At 38.8% G+C, this 14,237-nt stretch overlaps 1 protein-coding gene across 1 annotated transcript in view; it reads left to right on the forward strand.

Annotated features, from left to right (window-relative positions):
- The first annotated feature begins 2,887 nt into the window (after positions 1–2,887).
- LOC134753813 (uncharacterized) overlaps positions 2,888–14,237 on the forward strand; it is a 32,407-nt gene continuing 21,057 nt past the window's right edge. The window contains exons 1-3 of the mRNA XM_063689755.1: positions 2,888–2,987; positions 6,211–6,346; positions 8,618–8,778. Coding sequence (XP_063545825.1) covers positions 6,214–6,346; positions 8,618–8,778 — 294 coding nt within the window. The 5' untranslated portion in view covers positions 2,888–2,987; positions 6,211–6,213. The remainder of the gene's footprint in view (positions 2,988–6,210; positions 6,347–8,617; positions 8,779–14,237) is intronic.

The following is a 14,237-nucleotide window of genomic DNA, read 5'->3' on the forward strand; positions in this document are numbered from 1 at the left end:
TTGTATTTTACCCGCGAGTGTGGAATTGAAACATGAGCAAGCGAAAGGATTCTATAGTTGAACCACGAGCGAAGCGAGTGGTTCTAAAATAGAATCCTGAGCGTAGCGAGTGTTTCAACACACGAGAAGTAAAATACATTTGCACCCGTGTGTAACACAAAACTTTTCCCCTCACAATAGCGAGGAAAGTGCAACATCCACAGGCGTTAGATCATCTTCATCACTGGAATCACTAATTTTTTTACGATATTATAACAGAAAACACTAGAAATTCTGATTTTACGTGAGTCGGTGAGAAAAACAGTAAAAATTTTGTTGACAATGTTGACATTTCTGTTCTGACGTATGAAATGCCAACGATGCGTTTTGAAATTGCATCGACTCAACTTGTGCGTTCAGAATTATATTTAACATCATTACAAAAAATCTAACGTTTCTTATGGAATTTTAAGGTTTATGACTTAAAATTATTTTATAAATTATTAAATAAAGCTAAATTTGGTATTTTTTATTAGATTCTCAAACCATTTATTTAATGATTATTAATATCGAACGAACCATTATCATGAGCGTTTTACGTTTTGTTATCTGTCAAGCTACTTAAACACGCTCCATCCAAGGTCAAATTACTTTCCCCACTAGTGGATAAAATGCGTTTTTCCCCGCTTGTTTTAAAGGATAATAGACGGCTTTCCGAGCTAGTGAGGGGAAAAAGTTATTTGTTTAAAGTTTATATGTTTTTACTTCGGAAAGGTGTCAATGTTGATACCATAAATGAGTTCAGCACCCCCGATTTATACGAAAATGTTACCAAACCCGGCCTAGCAGCTTCACTGATGTAGATAATCAAGATAAAAATGAGAGCCCTAAATAAACTTTCAAGAGCGGATATCTCAAAAACTATACAAGATATCGAAAAACTTGACTTAATAAACCTTGTAACAAATTAAATCACTTTTCATTTTGTATAAGTGGCCATGTCGTACTTTTTAGTATTTGTTGTTATAGCGGCAACAGAAATATATCATCTGTGAAAATTTCAACTGTCTAGCTATCACGGTTCATGAGATACAGCCTGCTGACAGACAGACGGACAGCGGTGTCTTAGTAATAGGGTCCCGTTTTTACCCTTTGGGTACGGAACCCTAAAAAAGAGCAAAATTAATAAACCTTTAACCCTAATAATGTTTGGGTAATTTTCCCCGGCGGGGGCTTGGGAGTGTTTTTCTTGGTTGTTCGTTGCTGGTTTGTATTGTTGTTGTTGTTTTTCCGGCTGTACGGTAATTGCTATGCGTTCGTTTTCTCTTTCAGTGAATTATTAGATCTCGCGCGTGCCATGTACTCAAATGCATTGGCTGTGTTGGCCTTTTGTGGCGCTACATATGATGCGTTATCTGCTTGTGATGTGGTGGGGCTAGGCGAAGAGGATTCTTGGGGTGTTACGGACAGGAAACCTCCCAGAGTGCCTAGTCCCTTCTCATTCCTCTTGATTAGCTGATCCGGGGGAAAGGGAAGGGCTCTCGGACGGTGCGCCCCGGGGGCAACGGTAAGTAATCTCTTGGTTTCCAGGTAATTGCTTACCGGTGCTGCCAATGTCCTGTCACGGGGGGGGGGGAGGGGGGTTCTGCACGGGGTGTCCTCTCATTGAGGGAGAGTTCACCCGAGTGCGTGCTGGAGCGGGGCCTTTGGGCCGGGCGACTGCGGTCGCGGATGGGGCCTTCGGGCCGGGCGCCTTCGGGCGCGTGAGGGCACAGGAATGCCGCTGACCTGTATAAAACTGCGGCCTATGATGACGGCCGGGGGGGTTGCCACTGCTGGCCGGCGCCGGCGTGGTGGCCACGAGGATGACCACCTCTATAAAAAATCTCTAAGGCAACCTGAGGGGGTGGAACCCGGGGTTTTTCCATCTCCTCCCGGCGTGGAGGTTGTCATGAGGGACCAGTGTGTGGTGTCGCCCTGCACACTACCTTCGAGAGGGGGAGCTTCGGCTCCAGGGCCTTCGGGTCCAAGGAGGGGACAGCCTCGGCTGTCGGCAGCAGGCGGTGTTCGCGGTGGAATGCTCTGCGATCCCGTGTTCACCGCCACCATTGCTGCGAGACGGGCATACCGTGGAGGGTTTAGTCGGTATTTGGCCCCTTGGCCACGAGTCCGACATATCCGTTCTAGTTTCCCGGCTAGGCGGAATGCCTAAATGCATTACTCCACGTAAAAAAAAGGCGAAGAGGTTTCTTACTTAATTACTGCTGTGACGCAACGACCCGAAGTGGATCTTGGTCTCCGACACCAAAGACCGCCATGCTACTCTGTCCGAAGCCGTTTCTGTCCAGTCGACGGCGCTGAGTTCGCTGACACCTCAAAATCGCACTTTGAAAATAAGCCCATGATTACCGACACTCTTCTCATCTCAGTGTTTATCTCGGTCGTATAGCCCAGGACTCGCTAAATGGAGCGCCAAGTAGCTATTACTAACCTCGCCAAAACACAACTCTTAAACATACTCGCATAGTAGGTACATTACGATACAAGTGCGAAAAGTAGCAAATTCACAACGAGTGTCGCAATGATGTGTAGGGTGTAGGTAATGAATAGGCAAATAAAAAGTTATTTTTTGTTAGGTACAAGCGTTTATCGCTGACTGTACTTTTCTTTCCACGGGCAACTAATAGTTATCGAGATAATTCTAAAAACCCCATATGATATCATCATATCTTAAAAGGAGCTGTCGTTCTTCGCGTAATCCGTAATTCGCGAAAAATCGACACAAATTTATTCGTCCGTATGTATTCGTCCTTTCGTACAACCGAGAGGCCGAGGAAAACAATTGTGCGTTTATGTTATCTAGTACATGTCCAAACGTTTTCATATGTCGTGGCGAGGCGAGGGTGCGCGCAAGGCGCTGTTTACGCATATTTCCACCATATAAAACGTGCGAGGTGTGCTCTCGCAACAGTTTGTGACAGGTACCCGACGCAGGCGCACCCTCCACGGTGAGTGCTCCAAGCTTACCATACTCTTACGATAACAACTTAATTTCAGTTGTTAGGTAGGTCCTCAAAGACTTGTACATAATAATTATTTATAGTATTTTTCAATAACCCTTCTTATGTGTGTGGTGGTCTAAAATTGTGTCCAAGCTTCGGTCGTGCCGTATAGAGCAGAAAAAATCGTTCACGAAAAAAATGCAATAGATGACTGAAAAATTCTGTCCAGACCCTTAATTATCAAACATAGACGGAAGGTTAATGAAGTACATACATCACGTCCGATAGTTTAATTTTTTTAATCAGTTGCCGATTTTGTTTCCATGATACGGGTAGCATGATGATGATGGTAATGGATTATTTCGATTGATTGGGGTAGGGTAGGTAGGTTGTCAATTTATTGAAAACTAACTCATCCGCTTAGTAAATAGTGCTGCTTAAAAGGATCGCGATCCATTCTAAACAAGTTACTGTAGGTACCAAAACTCGGTTAAAAAACACCGGGTCTATAAAAAATGGTGAAAAATGGGACCGCTTTTTTGATGACTATTATGGTTTTTTATTACTGTTTTATATTCTTTCTGCTATTTATCTAACAGCTTTGCCGTTTTTTGTACCTATTGCTGCGAAGGTTTTTTTAATTAACTTGTAGAGCGAGTAATAAGTTTGATTTAATTAAAGCTGTTGATGGTTGCTAGCCCAAATGTCACGGGAGGAACGCCCTCCTCCAGGGCAAGGTCGCTTTCTAATCCTCCAGGGACCGGTCCGGGTCCCGGCTGCCGCTACCAGCATATTTTCAAAGAAAGTGGAAACGGCTCCGCAGTGCGCCCTCACAATACTCGTACCCTCTAACCAGTAATTTAAGTCAGTGCGTACTTACTCACCCATAAATATATTTTATTTTATGTGAATTTAACATTTATTTACCTACCTAAATGTACATCGATCGATTTAAATTAAAAGTAAAGCTAGAAATATTTTACTACATACATATTTTACAATCATAAATATTAATGATCCGATTTAGTCCAGCCGTTGTCTATAAAATACCTAAATGTTAACCGATGGAACTTGTTTTCTACACGTCCACTATGACATACGTGATATGTTGGTAGTCGCTAGACGTGACACGTGACGTAGGTAGTTCCATAGAGAAATAAGTAAGGATAGAGTGCTAACCATACATCAGTGTTCTTACCAAAACGCAGGTTATTTTCGAACTCGACATCTAGCGTCAAGTAGTGGATTTATCAGTACTGCTACTTGACAATAGATGACGCGGCGAACGAAAAATCAAATGCTCAAATTTTTCCGGAGTAACCGGAACTCTATTTTCAATTCCTTCTGCTTGTAATATTAGCTGTAAATTGTTTTAGCAATACATCTTTCGTAAGTCACGACACTCGTGACATCGGCCCCTATTTGGTGCGACAATTGTCGACATCATTGTTACTGACGTCACAGGCCTCCATAGGCTACGGTAACCGCTTACCATCGGACGGGCGGTGTGCTTGTTCGCCATCAACATTTTAATTTATAAAAAAAAACTATTATATCGCCAATAAATAAGTACTTATTTTGCGAAGCTAATGACAATTGACACAAGAAACACGACAGTTTTCTGTCAAGAATTTTCGGTAAAATTCTTTTAAATCTTGTGACAATTGTCATCATCATAAACTTAGGTACCTGTTTTTTGCCTGTTTAAAAAGTTTTAAAAAAATAATACAGTGTACGATCATTCATACAGGCAAACAGGAATACGACCCGCCCGATGGTAAGCGGTAACCGTAGCCGATGGATGCCTGTGACGTCAGCATGTCAGCAACAGTGATGTCGACAATTGTCGCACCTGTCACCGTGGTGAAATAGGAGCCAGTGTCAAGTAGCGGTACTGATAAATCCACTACTTGACGCTAGATATCGACTACGAAATAACCCGCGTTTTGCAAGAAAACTGATGTATGGAGTTAGCACTCTATCCTTACTTAAAATCTCTGGAGTTCATAGGACATTCAAGCTTTTACCTACAGTGAGAACGTAGTTTGGGTTGTTAACTAAGATAAGAGGTTAGTCGGTATATATTTAATTATTTTTTAGACATGTAGGTAAGAAATTAAATTTTAATACTAATATTAGTAAATCCCAACATACTCGTACTTACAAAATAAGCTACTTCTTAAATAAAAACATCAGAAAATATTAAAAAACATTTATAAAAGAGCAATGTTCGTTTTTATGGTACATGTGGTGATTTTAGGTCCCGAGCAAGAGTAGAGTGTACTTATATTATAACCAGTAAAGGCACGAGGCGTAAAGGAACTTTGGTCTCGTATCTCGTGTGGTACATACCTACAACTTTTTACTTTACTAGCTAGAACATAAATTAGAGGTAAAATATTATGAATTAAGTCACGTTTACAATTTACTTACAACTTTCTTATTAATGTGTCACTAAGCTGGGTCACCGAGCAAAACTTTTCTGTACTACGCGCAGTAAGCGGAATGCCCGCCCATACACAAATATGAGAATTAGATAATTGCGAAAGTGCGTAGCTACATGCGGGTTTTCTCGAGTTTCATAAAAGAAAATTTTAACCTCGGAATCTATTGGACTGTATATTTTTTCTGCTTTGAATTTGCCTACTGAGTTTTAGTAAAAAGCTCTACCGTGTTTTTATAATTTGATCAAGTTTTCCCAAGCCATACCTAGTAAGTAATAACCCATCTCAAACCCTTACTTAAATTGTATTTTGACGGGGGGGTGGGGCGCACCTACTAAATTAAAAAGAAAATTGAAGCCATACCATTAGTTACATTTCAATTCTAAATGGCAACCATCCCCGACCGCATGGACTTAAGCCAATGCCGCCTTTAGCAGAGCTGAGTTGCATAAATTCGACTATAATGTAAAATGAAACAACCCTTATCGAAGCTTTTGAATTCCTTTGTCATTATGTAATAGGTAAGGTGGGGTGAGACTATCACCGGGATAAGACTATCACTTGTATGGAATCCTCATACTGTTTGTCTTGTCTTGCCCCGAGCAAAATAATGTTAGTCTTACCCCACCTTACCTTAATATACTTATTATTATTTCGCTTCGACCTGGTCGCTTGAAATCGTTTTTTAAGTAGTAAGAAGTAAAAAGTAAGCGGTAACCGTAGCCCGTGGTAGAGCTCAAGAGAAGACAAAAAAAGCGTTTTGTTAGCTAGCTTAATTGTTTCAGAAAATGCATCTATTGGCAGCAGCACTAGTGGCGCTTATTGCGGCGGCGCACGCGCAGTTCCCCAACGGACGCATCCTGGAGCCGCCCGTGCCCTCGCAGTGCGTGCAGCGCGTCATCCACGAGCGATATGCTGACAGTTAGTCATTACTTTAGTTTAAATACTTTAAGTGCATTTCCATTTGCCTTCTCCCGTCGCGGACTGCGGGTCCAAAGTACACAGCCTTATCTAATGCAGGTGAGCGAGCGCTTTCGCCTCGACCTCAAGCCCACCAGTAGGTATATTTAATTAGGTACGAGTCGTACGACTTACTCATAGTTCATTTTATGTATCTTTGAAATCCATCTTCATCATAGCCCCAACACTAGCAGTTTTCCTCATCTGGTTTAATAATTATTGAACAGTTCGGCTAACCCCGAAAGGCTGTTGATGATGTAAAGCTTTTGATTGATTACGTGTAAATACGAATACTTATTCTTAACTTAGGGGTCGTTGTCAAGAGAACAAAGTAAAAACTTAAACCGTCCCTACAATAAGTCTCGCGAATCAGTTTGAATAAATCTTCTATCCCTACCTGGAAAGTAAATTACCGAAATATTTTGATAAGAACTAACAAAGTAAACATCCCTATTCCCGGAAATATTAGATAAGTTTTAACGAGATAACTACATACTTAATTAGTAAGCAAACTGGAACGTTATCCTCCCTCGGCCAGCGTTGGTACCTATTAGCTAATTGATGTTTAGATTACAGTGTTAGGGTTCCAGAGCCTCTTTATCTTTAGTTTTTTTTCCGCGGTAACGCCGTCGCACGCATCATATGTAATTCAGAGGGCCTGCCACTAACATCGACAAGCTGAAAATCGTTGTGTGCCACTCACGGCCGCGTGCTCCTCTATCACTCGAATAGGCAAGAGCGATAGAGAGGCAATTTACCATTTTAGATTTTTTTATATTGGCGGTAGGCCTTCAGGTGTGGTGCATATAGGGAATATTACGCGAAACTTTGCGTAGGTGGGCCCACTACCACAATCTGAGGGTCTATCGCGAAACAAGAAAATCTTAATTTCTCTATCTAACATCTCTGTCACTCTTGCATATTCGAGCGATAAAGAGGCAGATAGCGAAATTTCGGATTCGCGCTTCCCGGTAGGTCCTCTGTAAACAAACCGCCTTGATGCATCAATGTCATATTTTATTATCTCTGAATACTTGTCAAAAACCTGTTAAAGGTACAGTATGTATAAGTTACTCTATGGTTTACTAAAAAGGCTAGGGCTTGCACTCTGGTGGCAGAACATTGCAGTAAAATCCCCTATTACGAAGCGATTTCGCTGACAGATTTTTTAATTTACTGATATCTAAGTTGCGCCTTGCCACGTTAGATTTTGCATGAAAATATTGAGCCGCATAGGTCGTAGAAACGGATCAGGACATCTTCGCATTCTTCGTAAATATTGAGCCGCATAGGTCGTAGAAACGGATCAGGACATCTTCGCATTCTTCGTAAATATTGAACCGCATAGGTCGTAGAAACGGATCAGGACATCTTCGCATTCTTCGTAAATATTGTGCCGCATAGGTCGAAGACACGGATCAGGACATCTTCGCATTCTTCGTAAATATCGCTTTCAATTGAAAAACAATGTTACGTTTCCTTTAATCACTGTAAATCTCTAGTATGGTATTTAACAGTAGGTAATTATCAATCAATAATGTACCTAATTGTGGAAACACGTACGTTGTTTAAAAATATTGCATGAAAAGTGATATAGGTAGGTACAATCAAGGGCATAAATATATTATACATTCCGAAAGTTTCAAAAATATGTGTACGCTCTTACACCTTAGACAATAAAGTCGTGTTCACATATTTTTGAGCCATTTGTCTGGATCGATATTTTTGCCTTCGACTGTACCATACCTATTTCTTAACTTTAATGAACAATTAGCTACATAAACAATAGACATATCACGAATGCACTCAAGTTTCATCTTTCTTTTACAATGTATCGAAAGCAGTCAGTTTCTAATATGTATTTCTTTCCCGTAACACTTCTCACGCCTTATTCTTTTGTATGCAGCTGTGCATCGTTAGACTTTGAAAAGAATAGCCAATAGGAATTGTGCACTTTTCAATCAAGAAGGTATTAGGTACCTCTAATAATCATCGGTTAGTAATATGGCCATAAATGTTCAAATACAAATCAACATTATCATCAACCAACAAAATGACAGCGTCACAACACAATCATCGTACTCATCGTGCTATATTAGCTACTCTCGCCCTACCTAAAGCGAATATAAATACTATTTGTTGCTACCGATGTAACCAAATACTTTGACTACTAGGTACTTTATAGATGCTAGAACATTATTGTAACTAAGCCAAATTGTACTGATCCCACAGACAAAGGTTATTTCTTCTCTTGGAGAGAGCCAGCGCTGCGGGGCGTGGAAGAGGACTGGCTGAGCGCGCGCAACTACTGCCGCCAGCGGTGCATGGACCTCGTGTCGCTGGAGACGAGCAACGAGAACGAGTGGGTCAAGGCCCGCATAGTGCAGGACAAGGTGATGACCACTTTTAACCGATTATTACCACTTCATTGTATCCTCGTAGACTATACGCCAATCATCAGTACCTAGATATGGCACTTGGCACCGGGACTCTTGGTAGCGTCCTAATCAATTTATCCTCGTGGATCCTTGACACGCATAGTCCCCTTCGGTGACGCCGATCCTCGCCAACTCGGAGAATTAGCAAACCGCTCACGCTTGTCATGTGTTTTGAATAGCACAAACCTCACCGTGACCGCGACTCGGAATATCATTCAAAGTTAAACGATACTGAAATAGAAAGTGACTCATTAGAAGTCAGGATTTCATAAAAAACGTTTTGTTTTCCGTAACGTCGTCGTGTGGTTTCGAAAGAATGTCGGCCTATTCTTTTATGGCATGCGTGTGAAAGTGACTGATATCCTAGATGAAATAATTGCATGCGTATTTTTGAAAGTATAGATTTAGTAGTAACACTTTTCATTATATTTAAGGTGTCCTATTCAAACAGGCAAAATGGCACAAAAAAGGAAAACTTACGAATGCACTCGAGTTACAGCCGGTAAAAGCCTAAGTACCTTAAAACTTTATGATGCGATTGGACAAGCTCACGGCGGTCAAGGTGCTTAATATATGTATTTATGTTTTTAGAGTAGGTAAGGTTTGAATCAATGGCATAACTACAATATAGTATGGCAGGGAGCAGAACAGGTAAAATGCTCTGGGCCCCTGATTGAGGGTGGATCTGATTGTATAATAGGGAAAAGGGTATTATATATGATAATAAATAGAAGTTGTGAATTGCGGATATTCAGTTTTGTTGTGACTGTTGTGAGTGTTTCGTTTCGAGTAAACAGTGGCAGCGCTGGCGCAGTGCGATTTCAACTTATTTTAAACAAGACGAACATGATCGTGAAAAAGCTCAATGTATTATCATAATAGTTAATACTGTAAGCAACTTACAACCACTTCATCAAAAAAACCACCATTAATATAGGCACCCGGATCTGTTCAACTTGAAGCGGCGAAGTGGCAGTGCAAGAAAAAATAAAAACCGGTCAAGTGCGAGCTCGTTTAACTCGCGCACCGAGGGTTCCGTACAAACTTTCAAATTTCTCATGTAAATAGAATCACGAAAGACTTTTGACCAGAAGTATTCTAAGCGTAATCGTGTACAGCGCCATCTATAGGCAAATTGGCTAACTAATTTGCGCGCCCTGTATGTATGCATACTAAATCCGTTTATGTATGTTGGTTTTTCAGGGATAACTCCATATCATGTGAACCGATTTCAATTTTTGTTTTATTTGAATGAACGTGTTTTTAGTGTAATCTCATATCATTCAAATTTCAAGTATAACATACACCCGCAAATGGGCTTAAATTGCAAGTTAAATTATAAAATGTTTTATGATAATTTAAAAAAAGTTTTCAAGATAGAGGTGTGATTATAATTTTCCTGTAATATTTACGATAATGTTATTCAGTGTTGGGCGCAGTTAACTACATTTTGTAATCTAACTACTGATTACGACTAAAAGTAGTTAACTACAAGTAGTCATAACTACATTAGGCCGGTCAGCACAGTTCAAAATGTATGAGAAATCTACATTAATTCTCACATCAGAGATTTTTTGAGATGGGATTACCTATGTTACAAAAAATATATTTTGAAAAAAATCTCCACAAAATATGTCAATTTTTTTTTATAAATCCAAATTATTACTAAAATAGAAAAATAAACCAAAACATCAAATCCCACTAGAGATTTTCTAATATGCTGTTCTCAAGCATATACTCATTAAGTATTTATATTTTCTTCGAGCTTGACACAGAACCCTGCCCCCAATTAATTCCTTTATTATTATTATTTTTTACATAAAATTAACAACTAATGTGTACATAAAAATTACATGTTAATTATGCTCTGTGTATTTACTATATTCTACAAAAAAATCTCCAACGTAAATTAATCCGTTTAATTACTATTAACCATTTTTGTTTCGAATTTTTTTTTGTTGCTTAGAGAAAATGGACACTCGACTTTTGTTTTACCTTCATAAATCTCTTACTCATGTTAGTGTAACAACAAAAAAATCTCTCACGTATATGTAATATTGTATGGAATATAACCATAATTATTACGACGTCCAAGCTATTTAAATTACCCACGCAGACACTAACTGACGGGTACTGATTCACTGTAGAGTAGAGAACGTTTGATCGACTTCCATATCTCCGTCTCACTTCAATGTTCGCGGCAGACGATCGGACCGCTTTAACAGCCGAGAGTTAGCGATGCGGTCGACCGTTAATTCTCCCATGACTAACTTACCCAGTTTCATCGGCTCGCGTTCCGATTGTTTACGCATGTTTAATTTTGATTGCGCGCTTACTTAACACACCTCATCCAAAGCTCCTATAAAACGCGCAATGCATACATTGCGGCACATATGTCACGTATGTCAGCTATGAGGCTATGACTATGTCATGGCAATGACAGACAGTGGCAGTTAGTGCCAAATTAGAATACACTTTTCTACCAACCATAAAGCTTAGTGCAAAGAGAATTTAAAACTCCTCAGTGAAAACCTCACGGTTTGTGCGAAATTAAGCGTTATGCTATTCTAATAAAGATGATGGTGTGATTTACGGAAATGAATAATAGATATAATGTATTTTTATTGTATATACATTCCCGTTTTATTTACACCCAATATTATATCTTTTTCCGTAATAAAATGCGTGTGTAATTACTGTAACCGTCTGTGTAGTGTACCATATACGCGATGGTTTGTCCTCCGGGCCCAAAATCGATGATCCCCTTTGATTATTTATTTAAAATTAACGTCAAAATCCAGACAGGAAATTTGATTTTGACATTTACGGCTACTGCCGTAGCAGTCGGCAGCAATATCGGGCTTCAATATTGCTGCAGTCGACTGCATTGCTGCAGAAAACGTGAAAAAGGTCATTCAATTCAATGGGTAGTAGGGTTATGAGATGAAATGACGCAATAATGAAACTTTAGTTAATTAACAATATTATATTAAATCATTTTTACATACTATTTTACTCGCACTCAATAGGTTTACTACCAACATACTTCTTGGTGCCCAAATGAAATAAATAGTACATTTCGATGCTAGTGCGTAAAGTATGTCATTACTTCACGAGTACCGAGATATCTTGACAAGACTCGGGACGAGTGAAGAATGACATTTCCGCACGTGTATCGAACGACGTTTTTTAATACAGTTGCGAAAAAATTATAAAGACAACAAGGAATAAAAACTGGAAGATTAAAACGCCACTTAGTAAGAAAAAACGCCTCTTCTTTGACAGGCGTTTCGGCAGCGATTCCTTTAATTAAATTATTATTTTTAACAAAAAAAATGAATGCCTACTTTAAAGTGATATTTTCCAGAATGAACAATAAATGGGCTACATTGTCCATTTTTTTATTTAGTACAAATCGCCACACTGTAATTGTAACAAAGAAAATTGTCACAAAAAATTACATAACATTTTCATTGTTTGTACACAACTCATTTTTTTTGTATGGAAAGGTGTGATAATTATTTCAAAAATGAATTCCTCGTTCCTAAATTATACGAAAATTATAGTATATAACTTGCCCTAGTTGCTAAGAACAGGAAGAAATACATACACAGACAGGACAGGATAGCATAGATTGGACTTGGGGAGCCGATCCTTTCACCCCCCTTTTGAGGGGCGTTACGATCTCGTGGCTACGCCAAGCGGCATCGCCTGAGACAAAAGTGCATACTCAGTGCGCTTTCTTACCACTATAATTTAATAATCAAATTAATGGGCGCTGGAGGAATATTGCCTGAAAACCTTAAGTTAGCTCATTTTACTTAAAGGAGACATTCTTTTATTTTTAAAAAGAAACTAAACAGCATTCAAAGGTTATTAATTATTATTATTTTCAATTTTGCTTGTCTAGAAATATTCTTGATTATTAAATATTCGATTTTATGGAAATTTTGTACGACAGACGAGTGTAAGACCTAATGTTTCTTGGAAAAATGTTATTATTAACATTAACTATATCGACTAGTAGAATAAAATAGGGAGTGTTTATTGTTTGGAATTTTTAGTCGGTTCGATTCCCGGACGAGACAAGCGAATTTCAAAAAACCTTTGAATGCAGTTTTGTTTCTTTTTAAAAATAAAATGAGCTAACTTAAGGTTTTAAGGCACTTTCCCTCCAGGGCCTATAAAATTTTTCCCCACTGTATATTCAAAGCACGTCTTATTCTCAACTGTTAGACCATAGACTAATATAACTTGATCCCAAGTTTCCTTACAATTATACGTAATCGCGGGCCAGGCTCATACTAGTTTCATGTCGCGATGCGCTCGCTGACAAAAACCAAGCGGTACGAATTGCTGACATTTGCGTCTTTTCACTCTCACAGCTCCCACTACTAAAAGCATCGGATGACAGGATCGTTGAAAAGGGACAAACATATCGTTTGACGTTACGTTCCTCTTCTCGTGAATTGTCAAAATTTAAAATTCAAATTCGCTTTATAATTTGTCCGGGCGGCTATTCGAAGTATAACTAAGTGGACGGTCCTTACTAACCAGTAAGATTGAGATCAAGATAGATAGATAGATAGATATATCTATCAACCATTTATTCGTTTGCCACAATACACACATATTAAAACAGAAGAAACAGAGGAGATACAAAAAAGCAACATTAAGATAAAAAACAAAACTTAAAAAAATAAACCGTAGAATTGCTGTGTGCGTTGCAGCAAAACAAAAGGGTCATAGATAGTTGATAGTAGATCAAGCATCATAGATAGTTGTAAGACTTCAAGGATCTATTTATATCTGACACAGCATCCAGTATTCTAAACGTTTTGTGAATAGATATAAAAATTTGACAGCTATCGTTTTTCATATAAAGACAGACACTTAATGCATTGAACTATTGAACCTTAACGCAATGCCATAAGCCATAAGGTATACTTTCCTAATATACCTTGTGACTAATTCGAAATTTGTTATAAAAGATATCATTTTTTAAATTTGCGTGTGCGTTTCGCTCGTACTAGTTGAAATATGTTTTGGTGCGAGCGAGACGGTTGGGCGAATGATAACAAAATGATATATCTTAAATAATAAAGTTCGAATTGGCCTCTGTAAAATGCCTGGAAATACCGCATACTTTTTTATTTTTTTATGCTGGAAATTGATTTAATTATCGACAGAAAAATGAATATGTTATTCTTCCATAACTTGTGCAGTTACTGCCAAAAAACTAGATATGTCCATTAATTGTGCAGAACATTATTTGCTGTTTGTTTCCAAAATCTTGCTGCTATTCTACAAATATAGTAGTGACTCGGGAGATTTTTAAACATGATCGAAACAACTACTGTTAACCACCATAGTAAACTTTTCTCTCGGTGTGGGATTTCCTCGGTCATGAAAAA

This window comes from Cydia strobilella, chromosome Z (assembly GCF_947568885.1).
Source record: "Cydia strobilella chromosome Z, ilCydStro3.1, whole genome shotgun sequence".
Classification (NCBI taxonomy): Eukaryota; Metazoa; Arthropoda; class Insecta; order Lepidoptera; family Tortricidae; genus Cydia; species Cydia strobilella.